The sequence below is a fragment of the Podarcis tiliguerta genome (assembly GCF_965153285.1).
Source record: "Podarcis tiliguerta genome assembly, chromosome: Z".
Taxonomy (NCBI): Eukaryota; Metazoa; Chordata; class Lepidosauria; order Squamata; family Lacertidae; genus Podarcis; species Podarcis tiliguerta.
In genome coordinates, this window is record NC_139553.1 from 5,731,579 (window position 1) to 5,752,510 (window position 20,932).

The 20,932-nt window shown below is 45.3% G+C and overlaps 1 protein-coding gene across 2 annotated transcripts in view; it reads left to right on the forward strand.

Annotated features, from left to right (window-relative positions):
- BRINP1 (BMP/retinoic acid inducible neural specific 1) overlaps positions 1 to 20,932 on the forward strand; it is a 113,201-nt gene that overhangs the window by 65,981 nt on the left and 26,288 nt on the right. For both annotated transcript variants that reach the window (XM_083422984.1, XM_083422985.1), the window contains exons 3-4: positions 10,003 to 10,193; positions 18,476 to 18,645. In XM_083422984.1, coding sequence (XP_083279110.1) covers positions 10,003 to 10,193; positions 18,476 to 18,645 — 361 coding nt within the window. The remainder of the gene's footprint in view (positions 1 to 10,002; positions 10,194 to 18,475; positions 18,646 to 20,932) is intronic.

The following is a 20,932-nucleotide window of genomic DNA, read 5'->3' on the forward strand; positions in this document are numbered from 1 at the left end:
CAGGGGAACGAAGATATTCCTGGGCTTGGCTTAGTGTTGCATGCAAATGAGGCAAGTGGGAGCCGGAGAGCATTGAAGCATTTCCACCACCTCCCCTGCAAGGAACAAATCCTACATTCTGAAATATCCAGGTGAGGTAGGTCACTTGACATAGCACAATCCTTCATAACGGCCAGGAGATTGTGAAACTCACTCCTATGGAGATATTTCTTAGACCCCCACATAATTAGAATTTGGGTGAGGAAGTAAATAAAAAGGTAAAGGTACCCCTGATCGTCAGGTCCAGTCGTGGATGACTCTGGGGATGTGGCACTCATCTAGCTTTACTGGCTGAGGGAGCTGGCGTTTGTCCTCACACAGTTTTTTTCTGGGTCGTGGCCAGCATGAATAAGCTGCTCCTGGCGAAACCAGAGCAGCGCATGGAAACACCATTTACCTTCCCACCGGAGCGCTTATCTACTTGCACTTTGACGTGCTTTCAAGCTGCTACGTGGGCAGGAGCTGGGACCGAACAATGGGAGCTCACCCTGTCGTGGGGATTCAAACTGCTGACCTTCTGATTGGCAAGCCCTAGGCTCTGTGGTTTAGACCACAGCGCCACCCACGTCGCTTGAGGAAGTAAATACCAGTGCACAAATCATGAAGGGAAAGGACCCACAAAATCCACCCATTGACCCTTATTTTAGCCAAATCACGATCTTCATAGTGGGGGGGGGGGAGAGAGAATGTGTGGTAAGTATGTACTTCTGACTTGGACATTGTCGCCAGCTTTGATCTGAGTGAACAGGGTTGTTCTTTATCAAATACAAGGCAGCCAGAGCAACTGCTGACATCAGCTGCAGTGTTAGAAATCGTAACTTTAAGAACTTGTGCTGAGCTTGCTTTTCCCTCTTCTGTCCTCCTCTTTCTTCCTTGTGTGTCATGTCTTTTTTGATTGTGAGCCTGAAGGCAGAGATCATCTCCAGCACTAGATTTTGTAAGCTGCATTGAGACCCTTTTTACTAAAGAGAGGGGTGTAAAAATGGTAAAATAATAATAAATGAAAACTGTAGCTAAATGCGGCCAGTATTGCTCTGCTCCCTTTTAATTAGGGTAAATATGCTGCTATGTCAAAGCACCTTCTGATTACCATGGAATTAAGCCCCACTGAGTTCAGTGAGACTTACTCCCCAGTAAATGTGCCTAGGCTTGCAGCCTTAGTGATTTATTTCTGTTTTAGAGGTCTCTGCTGCTGTTTCTGTTGCTGCCACTGCGGCAGTTTTCTCATTATTTGTGGCCTTATTGGTTTCTGTTTATTTATTTTTTATACGAGTTGTCGTATTGCCAATTGATTGTGCTTTAAAATTGTTTTATATCAATGATAGCCACCTTGTAGACCCCTTGTGGGTACTGGCGCGGGGGGGGGGGATATAAATGATTTAAAAGAATAAGTAAGTTGAATGCAGAGACCACACACAAGCTTTGCTTTAAGGCACAAAACCAAGTGCGGTGTCAGAATGTATCTGGCGTATTAGGGATCACCAACATGGTTCCTACAAGCACCAGTGCACCCAATAGTACCTGCTATGGCACTTCTGAAAGGACTCACTTCGCCACACCTATCTCTGCTTCACTTAAGAATGTTGTGGAACAATTTTACATCTGATGCCAAAAATGCAGCAGGACGTGGTGGTGGTGGTGATGGTTGTTTTTTTGTGGAGAGAAGGAGGAGAGAACAAGGGGATGAGATGAAAGTTTTGGAAATGCTGATCAGGTAATAAATTGCTTCTAAGAGGAGATGGGTTTGGCGTGACCTTCATCCAGCTCTTAGTAAGTGGATTATTCCAGCTCTGTATTAAAAAAAAGAAAGAAAGAAATGGGGGGGGGGGAGAGAGGAGGACGACGAAAAAACAACCAAACAAGCGTGACATTGACTCTAGTGTTGTCTGCTCAGACAGCCTGGCCTCCTTTTATGAGTCAGACCTAATTATTTGCTGCTGAGATGATTTTATTGTGCAAGTAAAGTAAGGCAAGAGAAATCACCTGTCAGGAAGATGGCCCAGAGCCAGAATGGGATCAGACCACTAAAAGTTAGGAGCTGCTCCATCTTCTTCCCTGCTCCAGCTGCTGCTCAGTGATGCTTTTAGGGCAGGACTCTGTGGCAGAAGACCAGGGCCCCACTCAGCAGCATGAGCAGAAGATTCCCCAAACAGAGAAGGGCTGGCTTGCTACATTTTGCAGGGCAGGACTGTCCCCTTGATGTTCATCGGCATGCCAGAAGCATCTGGACTGGCAATGCAGGAGGCAGAGTGCTGGGCTAGATTAACATTTGGGTCTTATTCAGGAGAGGTCTTCTTATGTCCCTAAGTGATAAGCCTGCTTAGAATGGGATGCTGTGTAGCAAATTTCCTACAGGATTTCCTGCATAAACAGGAGGTTGGGCTAGATGGCGTTTGAGTTAATTTCCAACTCGGTGAGTCTACTGATAGATAAATTGTTTAAATTCAAGCCACACTTCATGCCTAACAGACACTCATCCAGGAAACGTGGTTAGCAAGTCCCTGACCTTTCTAAGTCCTTGGTCCCATTTAGATTTTTGAATAAGTCTCTTAGGTCACTTCTCCATTTGAGTCCCCATTCTCTACACCAGATCAGTAGCACAGACAGAAAGAGAGAAAGCACACACACACACACACACACACACACACACACCACCCTTCACCTCATTTTCCCATGGGATCTGGGTAAAAGTTGGATCCAGCCAAATTAATCTTAGCCTTGAAAAGCACATAAAGATGAAAGAGGAAGGGTGTTGCTCTTCCATCTCCCTCCTCCAGCTCTATGTACTTCTTAAGGGAGAAAAAGGAAACAATGACAAGTGGAGCAGTGAGTGAGTTGAGTGCGCTGTGTTCGTAGGCAGGCTTAGAGGCCTCATATATGCTTGGAGAAGTTCTCAAGGACACCGTTCTCTCCACAGGCACCACACTGGCATTCCTTTGTATGGGCTGCATGCCCAATTTTCACAATGTTCTACATGGAAGTGGCTTTTCAAGTAGGGCACTTTGTCCTGTGCAAAGGACTCCCTCCAACCCTTCAGGCTTCCTCATTGTCAGCCTGACTTCTCCTGGTTGATTCGGAAGCTGAAAGAAAGAAATCCAGCCACTGCAGTGTTAAATGCAGTAAATCACGCAAGTAGGAGGCTGACCCAGCAGCAAAGGAGGCAATGCTAGGAATAGAAAAACATTGACGTGAGCATGTGTCGAAAAAGCCACCGGCTGACAGATCAGGCTGTGGGTGGCACAGAGCAGATGGTACCTCTTGGGTGATGCTGGGGAAGCTGAATAATAAGCAGGGAGGGGTAGCAATGGGGGCCACAATGCCATTCTTCTTAACCCACCTAACTCAACTCAGTAGCAAAAGACAGCCCCCCCAGGCCCCCCCAGAAGAGCTTGTAGTCAAAGATTTGGCTTCAGCCTAGTTTTCCTGAGGCTTGCATACTCCAGTTCTGAATTTTTCTTTCAACACACTCCGGATTTTTCTTCAATTGTTGTGTTTAATTCCTTTATTTTTCGTGGTATCGAGCAACAACCCCCAAGGTTTCACGCTGATCTAATTTCTTTCCCCCTTCATGCCCTCTGGCCTGTGCGGTGGTTGGAAGATGGAGTATTTAATTTTCTCTGACGGCCTCTCCTTCGTGGACTCGTCACTTATGTCAGATGCTCCCGTGCCCTTGGAGTCTCCTGTTCCCCAGAGGGCAAACTCCATGCCCCCCAGGCTTTGAACTTTATCCTTCCTCTGCAGCGTTTCCCTCCAGTTCTCTGTCCCCTTGAGGGAGCATATTGCTAATGAGCATCCCAACAGTCCCTGGTGGCACCCACCATTCCCCCCTGTTCTTCTTAAAAACCTGTGCAGGCTTTATTGTGTGCTCATTAGTGTGGCAGTGCCTTGGGGCAAAGTATACATTGCCTTTTGCTGTGACAAGAAACAAGGTCAAATTCTTGCAACTTCTCTTCTCCTCAGGCAGGCAAGCAGTCCCAGGTGGCTCCAGAAACCAATGTGTAGATGCTTCCCCCACCCCAGATATTAAAGCTGAGAGACCCATAACTCTACTCCCTCCAATCCAGCACTGATAAGGATTGTCAGTGCTGAGGAGCCATAGCTTAGTGCTTAGAACATATGTTTTGCATGAAGACCCCAGTTAAATTCTTGGCATTTCTAGCTAGGGCTGCCATAGAACTGTTGAGTTGAAAGGAACCCCAAGAGTCATCTAGCCAGACCCCTCTCAGGCTCCAGGCTAAACACACCGAACTCCCTTTCCTCATAAGGCTTGGCTGCCAGACTCTTAATCATTTTGGTCGCCCTCCCCTGCACATGTTCATTTGTCAATACCCTTCTTAAACCATGGTGCCCAGAACTGAACACAGTATTCCTGGTGGGGTTTGACTAAGGCAGAATAGAGTGGCAGTATTACTTAATAGAGCAGCAGTATTACCCTGGTTATTCATATTGCCCAGTACTCCAGTAATGGGGAGCCTGTGACCCGCCAGAAATTATTCAACTCCAACTCCCATCATCCATGCACATTTGGGGCTGATGGGAGTTGGAGTTGAGCAACATTTAGAGGGTTGCAGGTTTCACACCTCTGATTCAAAAAGTGAGGATGAACAACAAAGACCTGTCCATCAGCATGGTTGGGACCAATGGCCAGTTTAACCCTCCACTCCCAGAACCATCTTCCTAGATACCGTATTTTTCCATGTACAGTGGTACCTTGGGTTACATACGCTTCAGGTTACAGACTCCACTAACCCAGAAATAGTACCTCGGGTTAAGAACTTTGCTTCAGGATGAGAACAGAAATCGTGGAGTGGCCATGCAGCGGCAGCAGGGGGCCCCATTAGCTAAAGTGGTGGTTCAGGTTAAGAACAGGTTAAGAACGGACCTCCAAAATGAATTAAGTACGCAACCAGAGGTACCACTGTATAAGGCTAGTTTTCCCCCTTAAAAAATAATGTCGAAAATTAGGGGGTGTTTTATACTCTGGGCCATCTCCCTCCATTTTCTTAAATCTGAGTCCCCCCAAATAGGGGGCATCTTATACATGGGGGCATCTAATAGACGGAATTGGAGTCCAACAACGTCTAGAGGTCAGGGGTACCTGTCTTCTTCCTCCACTCTGACTGGCAATAGTTCCCTGCAGTTGAAAGCAGAAAGAGATCATCCCACATAACCTGCTGTTGTATTCTTTGAACTGGAGAGTCTGCTGAGTCCGTTCACACAGTGTGATTGTAGGATATACTGAGCATGGGAAGAGGAATGCAAAGGCAGTTCTTGAGTTTCCATCTACTCTTATCTATTCCAGTGCCAGTAGACCTCACGGTGGCAGGACTGAACCTGGTGCCAGGTGTTGTGATGGCCGTCATCCTGGATAGCTTAAAAGGAGGAGTGGACAAAGTCATGAAGATAAGGCTATAGGGTGCTACTAGCCATGATAGCTATGTTCTATCTCCACTGTTGGAGGCAGCACCCCTCTGAATACCAGTTTCTGGGAATCACAAGCAGGACAGTGTGTTGTACACTCAGGTCCTGCCAAGTGAGGTAGCGGAAGCAGAGGAAGCGTCCATTCCTCTCCCCCACCTAATTGTGACACCCCACCATGTCCCAAGAGTGAAGTTCTCAGAGGATGTGACTGACTTACCAGATTCCTTGCACCTTGGTATGGATCCCAGTGCACCCTTGGCCCTTGCATAGGGGGAGTGTTGAGATGCTTTTGTGGAGCCTCTACTTAGCAGCCTAAAGGAATGCCCCATTTTTGAACCTTGAGCCTGACTGGGTAGAATCATGCCTAACTAAGCCTGTTGCTAGCACTGCTGTCTGAGAAAGTCCTCTCACTTAAGGGTGACCAGGATGTACCTCGTGAGTGCACCAGGGTGGGCCTGAGCAGCATGGCAGTTATAAAATTCTTAGCTTTTCTGGATGTTGCTGGTGAAACCCCTTCTTGGACTACCCCTTGTCTATATTTTGTAACCTGGCTGGATTGCCATTTTCTTGACTCAGCAACCTTTCCCTAGAGCAAGGAAGGGAAATCTCATACCTGATGGAGTGGAACAGATCCACCCTCGGGGACTCACTGTCCGGCCCCTGGGGCTTCCTCCATGTGACGCGCCTCACCAACCCTGCTTCAAACGGACAGATAGGGATGTGTGATTGTAGAAGCTAGCTTACTGTGAAAAAGGTAAAAGTTTCACTATTTGGCTTCCCATTCTTTTGCCTCTGCCCGCACCCATCCCTGGCATGTCTCCGCTGGAAGCTTGCCAAGTAGGGAATGTGGCCCTCAGGCTGGAAAATCTTCCCTACCCTGAACCTAGTCCTAGTACTAAATCCAAGCCACACAGTTCCAGTATCAGTGGAAATGGGCAACCCAGCCATGATGCATTCATAGAACTGCAGCACTGTAGAGTTGGAAGGCGCTAGTCCAGCCCCCTGCAATGCGGCAATATGCAGCTGTCCCATATGGGGATCAAACCTGTGACCTTGGTTCTATCAGCACCACACTCATCTAACCAAGCTGTAGTGGGGAGGATGTAGTGGGGAGATCATACATGACAGATAGCCATCCAACCTCTGCTTAAAAACCTGCAAGGAAGGAGAGTCCATCAACTCTCATGGGAGACCCGTTACACTTTCAAAGAGCTATTACTGTCAGAATGTTCTTCCTGAAGTTTAGTCAGAATCTGCTTTCTTGTAACTTGAATCCTTTGGTTTGAGTCCTACCCTCCAGAGCAAGAGAAAACGAGCTTGCTCCATCTTCCATGGGACAGCCCGTAAGATATCTGAAGATGACTATCATATCTCCTCTCAGTCTCCTCTTTTCCAGGTTAAATATACCCAATTCCCTCAACCATTCCTCATAAGGCTTTGCTTCCATTCATTACCCTTTTCCACCTCCCATGTAATAATACAAGGAATCAGCAGCTATCCAGTTTTAACTTGGATCCTTGTGGCTGTTTAGTTCCTTTTTTGATTGGCTTCAGAAGGGCCAGGTGTTCTTGACCATCTTGCTGGAATATGAATCAATGCTAAGGTGGGATAGTTTCTGGAAACTCCCCACGAAACCTAATTGCTTCCCCAAATTCCTGCTTTCTTATTGTTGCACTTATTTCTGGGCATGCTGACAAAGCAAAACAGTGAAATATTTGCCATGTCACAATCAATTTGCATTTACTTGCTGTGGCAGCATATTTTTTATTTGTAGTCGGATTTTCCTTGCCATCCACAGCAAATGCCCAACCTTAGGGAAAGGGCTGTAGCTCATGTGTTGGGCAACCTGCTTTGCATGCAGAAGGTCCCAGCTTCAATCTTCTAGAGCAGGATTCAACCAGTGTGCCGTGGCACCATGGGGTACCTTGAAAGATGGTCATGGGTGCTGTGGGAAACACTGGCCTGTCCCTCTTTCCTTCCCTCATTCTCCTGATGCCCTCTCATGTCTCTGCCTCCCAAAGGCTCATACAGCTGTTTGTTGCAGCAGCCCTGGCTACAAGCTCCACAGGGAAATGGTACCTCTGCAGCTAGCCAGGGGGTGCTGGTTGCCAGGAGCTGAGGTGTCCTCGGAGTAAGCAAGCAAGCATGCAAGGGAGCCCATCCTGCCAATCCCCCAGCCCTTGCTGTTGGGAATGGACAGACAAGTCCAGGGGTAGCAGCAGCAGCAGCTACCTGGAAGACTCCCGAGGAGATGAGGCTGAGTGGGTGTTCAAAAAAGGTTGAGGGGCTGCCAGCTCTGCAGGGAAGGGGTGACATAACTGGGCTCCTGAGCCCCACAGGGGAGCTGCAGAAAGAATGTAGTTGGTCAAGGGAGCTGTGGACTCAAAAAGGTTGAAAGCTTCTGCTCTAGATGGACTGAAGGTATGGCTCAGTAAAAGGTATCTCCCTATGTTTATATGTAACAGAAAGAAAAAGTGTGTTGTTTTATGCCTCCAGGGTGAATTAAAGTGGCTACTTTTTTCACAGCACCCGAAGGAAAAACCACATGAATTTAGGCGGGTTATTTTTTCCTTTTTGAGGGAGTGGAGGGGGAGCAGAGGAGGAGGAGCAGTACTGGGAAATGAAAACAACTGGGGAAGGGCAAAGAAGAGCCAATGTCCATTTTTGGGAAGTGGGAAGCTTTATCTCACATGTTGAAGTTTTGAAAGAGAAAATTAAAATATTTTCTTGCAGGGAAAACCCCCTCCTCCAATTTTCTGTGAAGTCAAACAGATTGACTTTCATGGAATCATCATTCAAATTAACATGCATAGTCAGACGTGTGCAGCCTTGTTTAGATTTCCAGTGTTCGTTTTGTTTAAAATTTGTATGTGGAATTGACCACTGGAGTGGTCTAATCAGAGGAAAGAGGGACTGAACTGGCTTTTGGGGTGTTGGGTAGGGGCTCGCTCACTTCCTTTTAGGAAAATATATAGGACTAACAGATACAACCCACAGTACTTAACACACCTGTCTGCAGCACATGTATGAATGGATGCTATTATTCCTTTGTTAGGGGCAGAACACACACATATATAAAATCTAGCCTTGTATCTTTTTGAATTATTATTGACACCAAAGCACATAGCTGAAGTACTGGGAGCAGGGAGATGGCAGTGAACTGTGATTTCAATAGGCATTTCAAGCGACACTGATTATTTTTATATACAGTTTGTAATGGTTGATTCAGCATTAATCTTCCCAAATATTTTAACTTCTCTAAAAATAAATCTGTCAGTATAGATAATAGGCAGAGAGGATAGAATATGGAACTCAGTCTAGATGGGCAACAAGCCATTGTGTCACTGAAGGGCTTTGGGCAAGTGGCCACTGTAAAAATGAGGATAACTAAGACATACTTGACAAGGTTGTCATTAGGGGAAAGACAAATGAAAAAGTGATGTTGCCCACTCTGTGCCTTGGGATACCATCTATAGATTAGTTCACTTGTCCGTCTTCATTCAGAGGACTCAGGAAGGTGTGACCTTCTTGCAAAACGTGGGATTCACTGCTGCAGAATCAGGGCACTGGGATTCATATCACTATCATGGACTTTATGTAAATTCCCTTGTGACACCTGCCTATTGCCAGTGGTTAAGTTATCAAAATCCGTATGGGTCTGGTTTAGGATACAATTTACCCAGCTTGCAAATGTTTTGGGGTATCACAAATCTAATGTTGTTTCCTTGGAAAGTTCTTGTCCAACCTATAGTCTGGAATGAGATTTTGTTCATCTGTGACCAGTCAGTTCACCCATGGAACACTAATCAATGCTCAGACAGAGCTGTACAAAACAAACTTGAAAGCTGTTTCTCAAAGACTGCGAAATGGTATAGTCCATAGATAGTGAACCTGTGGTCCTCCAGATATATATTTTTTTTTGGGGGGGGGGGTTGTAGCCAACTTTATTCTACTCCAAGTAGACCCATTAAAACTACAGGGCTAAGTTAATCATGTCCATAATTTTCAGTGTGTCTCGACTCCAACCCCGATCATCCATAACCATTGACTATGCTGGCTAGTGGCTGATGGGTGTTGGAGTCCAACAACATTTGGAGAACTGCAGGTTCCTTGGATCAAGTGTAGTCCCTGAAATACAGGCACAGAGCACTGCTCAGAAAACTCACATTCCTTGGTTGAAATGTCCTAGATTCATCCTCTCACCCCTTGCGCAATGTTCAGTTTCATTCTGTCAAGTGAATGGTTTCCTCCACACCTAGGGGATGTCTGGTTCTTACTATGGGATGAATCAATACATATCAAAATAATATCTTTCCTTCTCCTCTCCTCCTCTCTTTCTTTTGCTTCCCGTTTCTCCAGCCCTCAAACCTTTTAGCTCTAGCCCTGGAAATGTGCCTGTGTATCTCTCCAGTGGCGTAAGATGCGGTGAAGTTGCACAGTATTTCCCCTTTGTGTTCCTCCACAAGCCATTTCCCCAGTGGTCTGCCTTTCCTGCCTGGACTTGGAACCTCACCTTTGTTGTGTTCCTGTGTTGTCGCTTAGGGAATTTGCCCGTTGGAAGGTGAGGAACACAGCCATCGAGCGGAGAGACCTGCTCCGCAATCCCGTCCCCCTGATGCCTGAGTTCCAGAGGAGCATCCGCCTGCTGGGCAGGAGGCCCACGACACAGCAGTTCATTGATACCATCATCAAAAAGTACGGCACACACATACTCATCTCTGCTACTTTGGGAGGTAGGTGGCAGTGAGGTTTGTACCTTTCCCACAAGGGTTTGGGGTAGGGGGTTGGTGAATAAGGATGGGGGAGGATATTGGTTGTGTTTGCATTCCAAAGTGAACTTAGCTGATTTTGCATTTCCTCAACATATGCACAAAACAAAACACAGGTATCCTATGAAATTCACACTGCTCCAGGCTTTGCAGCTCAGTTTTCCAACCAAATGATGTGTCTATTAAAGGAAAGTGTGAAAATAACAAACAGAAAGGAATGTTACTAGCAAAAAAAAAAAATGTATATAGTAGTCAAAACTTTATACACAGTGTCCATAAGCAGGGGAAACTGAACTTATTATTAATTTTTATGAGAATACTGTTGTTTGTTTGTTTGTTTTTAAAAACTGCATATTCAAGGGTGGGGGACCCACTAGAAGACTGGTGGAATCCTGACTGCTCTGGGGGATTTTTCAGCTGACATGGCTGACACTCTTGTTGAGTTTCTTGTCTCACTGTGGAATGGTGAAATGTGTGGAGTCATTGACACAATTGCTCCTGAGTGCACTCATCATTGCTGTGGAGCACATAGGTCTCCTTGATATTCCTGTGACCAACATGCCATGAAGCAGGAGGGTTGGTAGTAGAGTGCAGGTGGTATAGGACCCTGTCTAAACCTGACAAACATGAGTGAGGCTGCTTCACCGTGTCTACCACGTGGCAGTGTTGGCAGCAAAGCAAGCCTCCCCAATTAGCTGTCTTTGTCACCCTTGTTAGTAACATTTATTGAGAGAGAGAGAGAGAGAGAGAGAGAGAGAGAGATGAGAGTATAACCCTTCTCATTCTCAATTTCTCAATGGCTTTTGATGTTGTTGACCACAGTATCCTTCTGGAGCATCTCAGGGAGGTGGGTGTTGGGGTCACTGTGCTTCTTCTTCCACTCCCAGGGCCATTTGCAGCAAGCAGTTATAGGAGGCTTCTGCTCAGCACCATGGGAAATCTGCAGTGTCCTACAAGGCTTTTCATTTAGAGAAAATGTGGGTTAGAAGTGACATGCTAGACGTTTTTTAAAATTATGCATGGCATGGAGAAAGTGGGCAGAGAAAGGTTTTTCTGCTTCTCTTATAACACTGGATTCTGGAAGATTCAGGACAAGCAGAAAGAAAGTACTTCATCACTCAGAGCATAGTTAAACTATGGAACTCACTCCTGCAGGAGATAGTGGTAGCCACCAACTCAAATGGCTTTAAAAGAGATTAGATGGATTCATGGAAGAGAAGGCTATTGATTGATGTGCCGCTGTGCTGAGAGATATTGATACTTCTGAATACCAGTTGCTGCAAACCACAGAAGAGGAAAGGTCCCTTCTGCTCAAGTCCTGCTTATTGACTTCCCACAGGTATTTGTGTGGTCATTGTGGGAACAATATGCTTCACTAGGTGACCTGATCAAGCAGGCTGTTCTTATGTTCTTAAGTGGTTTGTCTCACTCCAGCCAACTCATCCTGTGCATATCTACTCAGAAGTAAACTCTGTTGAGTTCAATGGGACTTTCTTCCAGGTAAACATGTATAACAAGGCTGGGGAACCTTGCTTAGACTGAGGGCCATATTCACATATGTGCAGCCTTTTGAGGAGCCCTCATGTTGCTGTTGGCAAGGGCCAGAGGCAGAAATAAGCAGAACAATGAATCTGACTCTTAACTTTGAACATGAAGTTATATTCCAGCCATGAAAAACCCAGAGGTTTCTTCACACATAGAAACACCCCTCTCCATTCATTCAAGCAAGAGGCACTATTGCAGCACAAGGGCACATTCCAGCCATGCAAAAGCACTCAAGGGTGTGGCCTGTGGGAAGCAGGTGTGGCCTGTGGAGAGTCCTGAGGGGTAAACAGAGAAGCCTGAGGTTCCCTATCCCTATTGTTTAGATTGTTGCTTCAGGCTTCAATTCAGTTCACACTTGCCTGAGATTAAACTGCATTGAACACAGTGGCATTTTTCTGAACAAACAAGCAGATGATCTGACTGCGTGCCTTGAATTTACATGAGGAGGGACTAGGGTTTGCTTCTTCATTTCACCTCCTACAACCAGCCAATTTTCTTTCCTTTTCCTTTTTTTTCTTTCTTTTTATCTCCCTGGAAATTCCAAATAACACAGACCTTTTGACGGTGAAATATATTTTTAATTTTGTTCAGGCGCGATGGTGAATTATTCACCTTGGCTTGTTCGTGCTCCTGATTTTATGACACAACACTTTAAAATATGCACAGGCTTGTAACGAGAGCTGGCGATGGACAGCGGAGCTAAGCGTTCCATCAGCCCCCAGCACAGAGCGCATGGGGAGGGAGAGCCGCCAGGGAAAGGCGCAAGAGGAATGAAAGATTCGTCTTGATGGCAGTAAAGAGGAGGATGAGGCAAAGGGACCCTCTGGGGAGCATGCATTGTTTATGAGCAGAAGTATTTTCCTATTTGGAGACTTCAGGTTCACACACACACACACACACACACACACACACTTCCCCGATTCAACCAGAATATTCATACAACCTATCATCTCTTGACATTTGATAGCTCCTCTTCCTCATTGGGATAATGCAGACAATGTACTTACCCCAAAAGAGCTTGAAAGCCACAACACTGGAAGGCATTTCAGTGCCAGCTTCTTAGTGCTGATGGGTACTAATGAAGCCCTAAGTGTGCACATTATTCTTTCTTTCTCAAGTCATACGTCTTGTGCCATCCTTTGTTAGGGTGTAACATGGGGAGTTGGGTGGTTGAGTGCTCCTCTGTGTCTCATTGCCCTCGTTGGTGTACGGAACATTGTGCTATGCTGGTGCTGTGCTCAGACCAGGGAGATTCAGGTTCAAGTGCCGCTTGGCTGGGGAGCTCACTGGTTGACCTTGAACCACTCAGCCTAACCTACTTCATAGGGTCGTTCTGAGGATAAGATGGGGGTTGAGCCATGTATGCCATCTTGGATGAAAGGTTGGATATAATGTGATGAATAAAGAAACTATTGAAAATTGAAAACCATTTGCCCATTATAAAGGTTCACACCTAGCATGTTCCCTGAACTATTGGCTTTCTATGTACAGAGTGGGGATTTTGGGGGGCGGGGGCGGGGGTTGTGTTGTTTGGGATGTTGGAATATACTCAGTGAGTAATTATTTTTTGTAAACACTATATAGCCCCAACGTATTATTACTGTTCATCATGTCAAAGAGAAGTGCAGACTTTGAACACTTTTACCCAACATGAAACTTTTCTGTGTTGATTCTTTTTTGTGTGTGTGGAAGGGTGAGGGGGTGGATTTGGAAAAGCATAGCATCATAGAAATCCTCACCTGCATGCAACCACATGTTGTATGATGCAACCACACTTGGAAAACTGAAAACACTTTTGTTCACCACTGGAGTACAATAGTACAACTGATCAAATGATTGGAGAAACTCTCTTATGAATAAATGTTATGACATTTGGGGCATTTTAGCTCAGAAGGAAGGTGATTAAGGTGGGGAGACATGTATAAAGATGAAGGGAGGGAAAAGTTTGTATGGGGTGGAGAAAGTGGGTAGGCGTAGAGGATTTTCTCCCTTTCACATAATGCTAGAAACAAAGTCATCCAATGAAGTGGAATAGTAAGAGAACAAGACAGGTAAAAGGAAGTACTTCTTCACACACCTTAAAGCAAATCCCATAGTACAGTTTTAAAAGGGGATTAAACAAATTCACAAATTCATTGGCTACTAGCAGTGATGACTATACAGTGTCTCCATGTTTCTGAGTACTGGGTGCTGAGAATTACAAGAGGGATGAAACCATTGTGCTTGTGTCTTGCTTGGGGAGCTTCCCAAAGGCATCTGGCTGTCCACTATGGGAACAGAGTGCTGGGCTAGATAGGATGTAGTGGGGAACAGGAGCCAAATTCAGCACTCTAAGCCTTTCTGTCTGTCCTTTGGGAGTTCCCCAGTCCACACCCCCTTTTCCTAGGCCACACTGGCCGCCAACCCTGCTTTGTAGCCTTCTTGAACATTTTCCCCTGCCTGGGAGGTGTTCTTGCTTGTCGGGGTGGGGTGGGGGGCGGAGAGAGAGAACTAGCCAAATGTAGGTGCATTATTTGTTCCACCTACTTTTTGTCTGTGGTCCCACCCACCACTGTCAGGAAGCTTGCCCTAGAGGAAATGTGGGCCTTGGGCTGAAAAAGGTCACCACACCTGAGACAGACCTTGGGTGTGATCCAACAGAGATCTTCTAGTGTTCTTAAGTGCTACCGAAAAGACAGTCCCCTCAGAGATAAGAACTAAGCCTCTAAGCTCTACAGTGAGTAATCTCTCAATGTTTTGCTGCCTTTGCATCAAAATGGTGTCCACAGTTGCAACCAAAACAGTAACATTCAGGTGGAAGAGGGTGGTATCCTCCGACTAGTGGAAATACCAAGATTTGCAGAAGTAGAAATGTAGGAACATAAGAAGCAGCCTTATGAGTCATACCATTGGTCCATCTAGCTTGGTATTGTCTACACTGACTGACAGAGGCTCTCTAAGATTTCAGGACAGCCCTTCTTAGAGATGCTGGGGCTCTACCACTGAGCTCAACCTGGGGGTGAGTTTAGCTCAGATCTAATTTTTCACACTGAGGACCTGCAGATCAACACACCATTACCTATGACTGACATCTCATCTCTCTGAAACTCATCAGTGAAATAGCTTGCCCTAAACTGGTTTCTGAAGCAGGGAGTCATCTGTCTATCTTGATAACCAGATAAAATTGGGGTGGGGAGGCAGAATGCAAAAGTGATACACTTTCAAGAGCACTTTTGCCCATTCTGATATGCTTCAGACATTGTTGGACTCTAACTCTAAACAGCCACAGGAAGCATGGTCAACGGTCAGGTCAGGGATCATAGAATCTTAGAGTTGGAAGGGACCCCAAGGGACATCTATTCCACCCCCTGCAATGCAAGAATTTCAGCTAAAGAGTCCACGACAGATGGCCATCCATCCTCTCTTTAAAAACCTCCAAGGAAAGAGAATCCACCACCTCTCATAGGAGTCTGCGCCACTGCTGAACAGCTCTTACTGTCAGAAAGTTTTTCCAATGTTTAGACGGAATACCATTTCTTGAAACTTGAAGCCATTGGTTCGAGTCCCACCCTCCAGAGCAGGAGAAAACAAGCTCCTTCCTCCATGTGACAACCCTTAATATATTTGAAGGTGGCTATCATATCTCCTCTCAGTCTCCTCTTTTCCAGGTTAAACATACCCAGCTCCTTCAAGCACTTCTCGTAAGGCTTAGTTAACAAACCCTTGATCATCTCTGTTGCCCTCCTCTGCACCTGTTCCAACTTGTCAACATCCTTCTTAAATTGTGGGGCCCAGAATTGAACACAGTATTCCAGGTGTGGTCTGACTAAGGCAGAATAGGATGATAGGAGTTGTAGTTAAAGAATAGCACAGCTTCCCCTTCTCTGTCTTATATGTTCACATTCTCCATATCAGGACTCCAGCACCTCATTCTGTTACATGAGTAGACCAGATGCCTATACAAGTCTAACAGCTCTAGGTTAGATTACTGCAACATGTTGCATATAGGACTGCCTCTGAAGACTGTCCAGAAACTTGAGATGGTACAGAATTCAGCAGCCTGGTTGCTCGCCAGGACAAGAAAGAGCATATAAATCCAACCCTGACCTGATAGCAGTGTCTGCTAATTAGGTTCCAGGCCCAATTCAAAGTGCTGGTTTTGAGGTCAAAACCATAAACCTTAAACAGCTCAAGACCACAATACCTCAAGGACCACCTCTCCCCAACCTGGACCCTCCAATCATCAGAGGCCCTTCTTCGTGTGCTTCCTTTGCATGAGGTCTGGAGAGCACAACATTAGAACAGGCCTTTTCTGTGGTGGCTTCCTGTTTGTGGAATGTTCTCCCAAGGGAGCCTCACCTGGCATCTAAAGTTATGTAATATTCTTTTCCCCCCAGACCTTTGGCTAACTAAATAATCTAGGACCTTTAAACTATGGGCAGAGGCAGGGGGGGGTGTATTGTTATTATTCGTTACTATGGTATTGTATTTGGGGGGGGGTATTGTAAACTGCCCTGTGATTTTCAGATGAAGGGCTTTATAGAAATTTAATAAATAATAATAATATTTATGCTGATGATGACGTCAGTTCTCAAGAGAATGTATGGAGTGCCAACTGGACATCTTCTGTTTGGGCTGATATGAGCTGAGATAACCCTCCAGTGTTTGACCTGTGACAGCATCTTTGTGTATGCATGTCATAGCTTGATGGTAAACCTGGTTCTTCTGGTGGGGCTCAAACCTAATCAGAAAATCAAGGAATGTAGAAATGTGCACAGCCATGGTCTTATCCTCTGTTGCCACCTGCTTAACACCTCAGTTCTGGAAACACCTAGAGTCCAGTCCCTGATGTAGACCAATGGACTAAATTAGAGCTTGTGTTAATTGTGTGGATGCAATTAATGTGCTTTTTTCTTTCCTTGTGCAGATAGTGGCTGAGGGGAAGCCTGAGCAACCACGGGACCATGGATGTGTGTGTGTAGAGGGTCATTTTTCAGCCAAAATAAGACTCCCTTAGTAGCTTAGAAGAATCTGTAATAACATGGTTGCAGCATTTAGGCTCATGCTCTAAAAGACATGACAGAAAAGGAAGGGGAGATTGGGAGGGAGAAGGAAAAACAACCTCACTTATGTCTCTTCCAGCCTGTTGCTATTTTCAAGTGGGATTTAATCACAAAATGGGATTTAATCACAAATCCAAGTTGCACAATTATAGGTGATTAGGAGATCTTATGCAACAACCATACTTTTCTGAAAGATTAGACTTCTGGGGATAAGGAGAGCGGCTGGAAAATGCACTGAGAAGTGTGGGACAACACTTGCTTTGATGCAACATCATCCAACCTCACTGTATACAGATAAGAAAGAAAAGTAATTAAATCGCTTACACCATCTAATCTCCTTGAATGGATGAAAGTTCAATAAACAGGACACCTGGAAGCATCTTAAAACACTAGCTCTTAATTGCAGAAGTCTTCGAATTGTTCTTTAAGTTCCATGGTCATGGCAAATATCACCTATCTGAGGCTGCTACTTGCATATCAAGGAAACCTCTTTATTGGCAGCAACAAAGGCTTCCCAGAAGCGGAAAGTGTGCAACAAGATTAGGGAGGTCTCATTTGTTGCAGCATGTCTGGCCCTCCCAGCCTAATTCTGATCTGTCCCAGTGCCAATCCCTTTGTCCCAGTGCCAGTAAAAGGCCCTGTCCTCTTTTTGTTTCTGTACAAAAGAAGAAGTAGAAGTAAAGAGAGAATGTGCTAGGCACTTCCTTGGAAATTCATCTGCTTGAGGATGGAGTGGGCAGAGCTGAAAGCTAATTTTCAGGGAATGCCCTGAAGGGAAGATGACTTTGAACACTGCGTCTGCTTAATAAATGAGAAATTAGGACTTAATAATGCAGAAAAAATCTATTAACCCTTCTTGATTACTGTTGCTGGCTCTTTCCAGGGAGGTGATGTGTTGCTCTTTTCCTCCCTTCCTCGAACATATCCACCCATGCTTTTTGCAGGTGAAAATGGGCATGCTCACAATTGTGACACCACTTCTTTCATCCCAGTGACTGCTACTCCATAGTAGCTCTGTGCATGTCGCCCTCCCCCATTTGACTTAGGACCTGGTTTGGTGCTTCAGATCTGACCTGGGATGGTTTGGGGTACACTTGGCATCAGAACTATATGAGCAAATAGGTGTGCATATGTATAACTTAAGTTTGGAAAAAATCTCTCTCTGTGTGTGTTTGTGTGTATGTGTGTGCATTGCCAAGACAACACTCCTAGCCCTAATTGTGCTATTGTTCTGCAAACACTGCGTCAATGTTGTCAAGCACATATAAGTACTAGAAGCCTTTACTTTTTAAATAGAAGCAGAGATCCTCCATGCGTCCTTCGTCAGGTTTCATAAAATCCCATACACTTTCCACATCACCCTAGATTCTTCCTAGTGTCCGAAATGATGATTTCGTTGCTTATGGTTTATAACAACATTGATGAAGAGAATGTAAAATGGCAGATTTGCACTGAGATGTGAAGCTTTCCTTATGGTTCTTTTTCATACTTTGGGTGTCAGTGATGTGGTAACACTTTTACACCTTCTCCTTATCATCACCGTGATTCTTCTTCTCACCAACCTCTTCCTTCTCCTTCCTCCTCCTTTCTTATTCCTCCTCCTTCCTCCCCTTCCTCTTCCTCTTCCTCGCATTCATGCTTTCTTCTTTTCCCTGCTAGGAGAGGAGGCTTTGACCATGTACATGGATAAAAGCCGACTCGATCGAAAGTCGGGCAATGCCTCTCAAAGTGTCGAGTCCCTTCACCAGCTCGCCTCCTCCTACTTCTTGGACCGGGATGGAACTATGAGGCGCCTTCATGAGATCCAGATCTCTACCGGAGCAATCAAGGTATGGCTTTGGTTGCATGTGTTCACTGAGCATGAGGAAACTGGATTTAAAGAGAGTGAGGGTACTGATGTTGTGATGGAAAGGGACAGCATCACAGCATTTAGGAGGCATTTTGTTGCAGGTAAGGATTGGGGAGAATTTTGATTCAGTTTGCCTTTAAAGCTGAAACTACTTAATTTTCTCTTCCTCAAACGACAAATGATTTTAAACACATACATCCTTTGAAATTCTTTCTTCTCTTAAATTTGTGATGCACTTCCCTAACTAAATAATGTGTGCAAAAAATGTATTAACTATTAGAAAGTGTGCATATACATTATAAGTTGAATGCAATGAGAAATGTGCATTATTTTATTAATTAAATTTATATATCACCCTTCATCCAAAGATCACAGGGCGGATCACTGTATAGAAACACAAAATATATAAAACAACAGCTGCAGCAGCAACAAAATAAAATCCACCCCCCCAAAACATTTTAAAAGCCATAGATTATTTAATTAGCCAAAGGCCTGGGAAAAGTGGAATATTACTTAACTTTAGATGCCAGGTGAGCCCCCGCCCCCCCCCCGGACAGCATTCCACAAAGAGGAAGCCACCACAGAAAAGGCTTGTTCTCATGTTGTCACCCTCTCGTGGAGGAGGCATTAAGAAGAAGGGCTTTAGGTCAGTACATATTATGTAGGGTCCAGGTTAGTACATGTTATGTTGCTGATGAAATGTCATGAGGACTTTTCATAATTGGGAACTGGTGCAGAAATGTAAATAGCTGAACTTGAGATTGGAAAAATGAGAAATTGAGGGAAAGGGTTTATTGTACATAATAAACAAAAAGGCTGTGTTGACCACTGAAAGTGTTAGGAGGAGGGGGGTGGAAGATGCCCACTCCTTTGGACGTAAGGTGTTGCTGCTGGTGGTGATAATGTGTTTGTTCCAAATGCTGTCCTTCCAAAGTGTTGCTGTGTAGCATCAGTCCAAAACATTTGGAAGGAGTAGGTAGGAGTCTTGAGAAGCTCCACCACCACCACAGGCAAGGCAAAAATAATTTGCTTCCTCCCAAAAATCAGCCCCTGCAGAAATAGGTGCCCAAACCCACGAAAGTTAAGCCAACAGTTTTCTTCTCAGAACGAAACAAAGCCTTATGAAGAATGGTTGAGGAGTTGGGTATGTATAGCCTGGAGGAGAGGAGATTGAGAGGGGATATGCTAGTCATCTTCAAATACCTGAAGGGCTATCACACTGAAGATGGGATAGGCTTGTTTTCTCTTGCTCCAGAGGGTAGGACTCAGACCAATGGATTCAAATGATAAGAAAGGAAATTCTAACTATACATTAGGAAGAACTTGCTGACAGTTGGAGCTGCTCGGCAGTGGAATGGAAAATGATGGGCTCTTATTTATTGGATGTTTTAAAACAGGTTGGATGGCCATCTGCCAGGAATTCAGCTGTGATTACTGCATTTCAGGGGGTTGGACTAGATGTCACTTGGGGATCCCTGCCACACTTTTAGCCTTTTTAAAAAATGTGCTGGTAATGCATACCCTTGAGTACCCCCAGAAAAAAACCCCGCTGGCTGTTGCCCATAGGGTATGGAAGAGCAGAAGGCAGGAAGGCCAACAGTTGGTGGAACCAGAGTCACTGATAGACAGAGCCAACTAATTCAACTTTTGTCCCCATCCTCTTTCTTGCTGAGTTCTACAAGGGATTTAGGAGGACAAGGAGGTGCCACCCTACTCCCCTGGTTTGGTTGTAAGCAGGCAGGCAGGCGTGGACTAGTTGGCAGTGCCCTATCTGCCCTAATGAACCAGCCCCTGCAAGTTCAGCTCTAGTCAACACCTCACAAAACCCAACCAGGCATATCACCACAGAAGCTGCTGAAGTGATAGGAGGTGGAGAGGAGCGTCTTTGCACACACACACACACACACAGAGAGAGAAAGGAGCTCACACAATAGTAACTGTTGTTTCTGTCCAGCCTTTTATGCTGCACAATTTAGCTTGGAAGTCTTTTCACAGGCTCTCAGGTGTATCAGCAACAAGAGCTGACAATAGGACTGGACAATACTTTTCCAGATACAGGTGGTCAGGGATGCAGAACAAGGCACGGGAGAGTAGCAGCGGAGGGGCACTGACAAAAGAAGCAGAAATGGGCCTTCAGACAAAGACCTTTTCAATCTGTGAAAGCAATCTACTGATACTGGATGAATGGAGCAGGGGGGCGGGGAGAAAAGAAGTCACATTCCCCAAGCAAAGGTCTAATTAAGCTATTACAGGCTGCAATTCTCCCC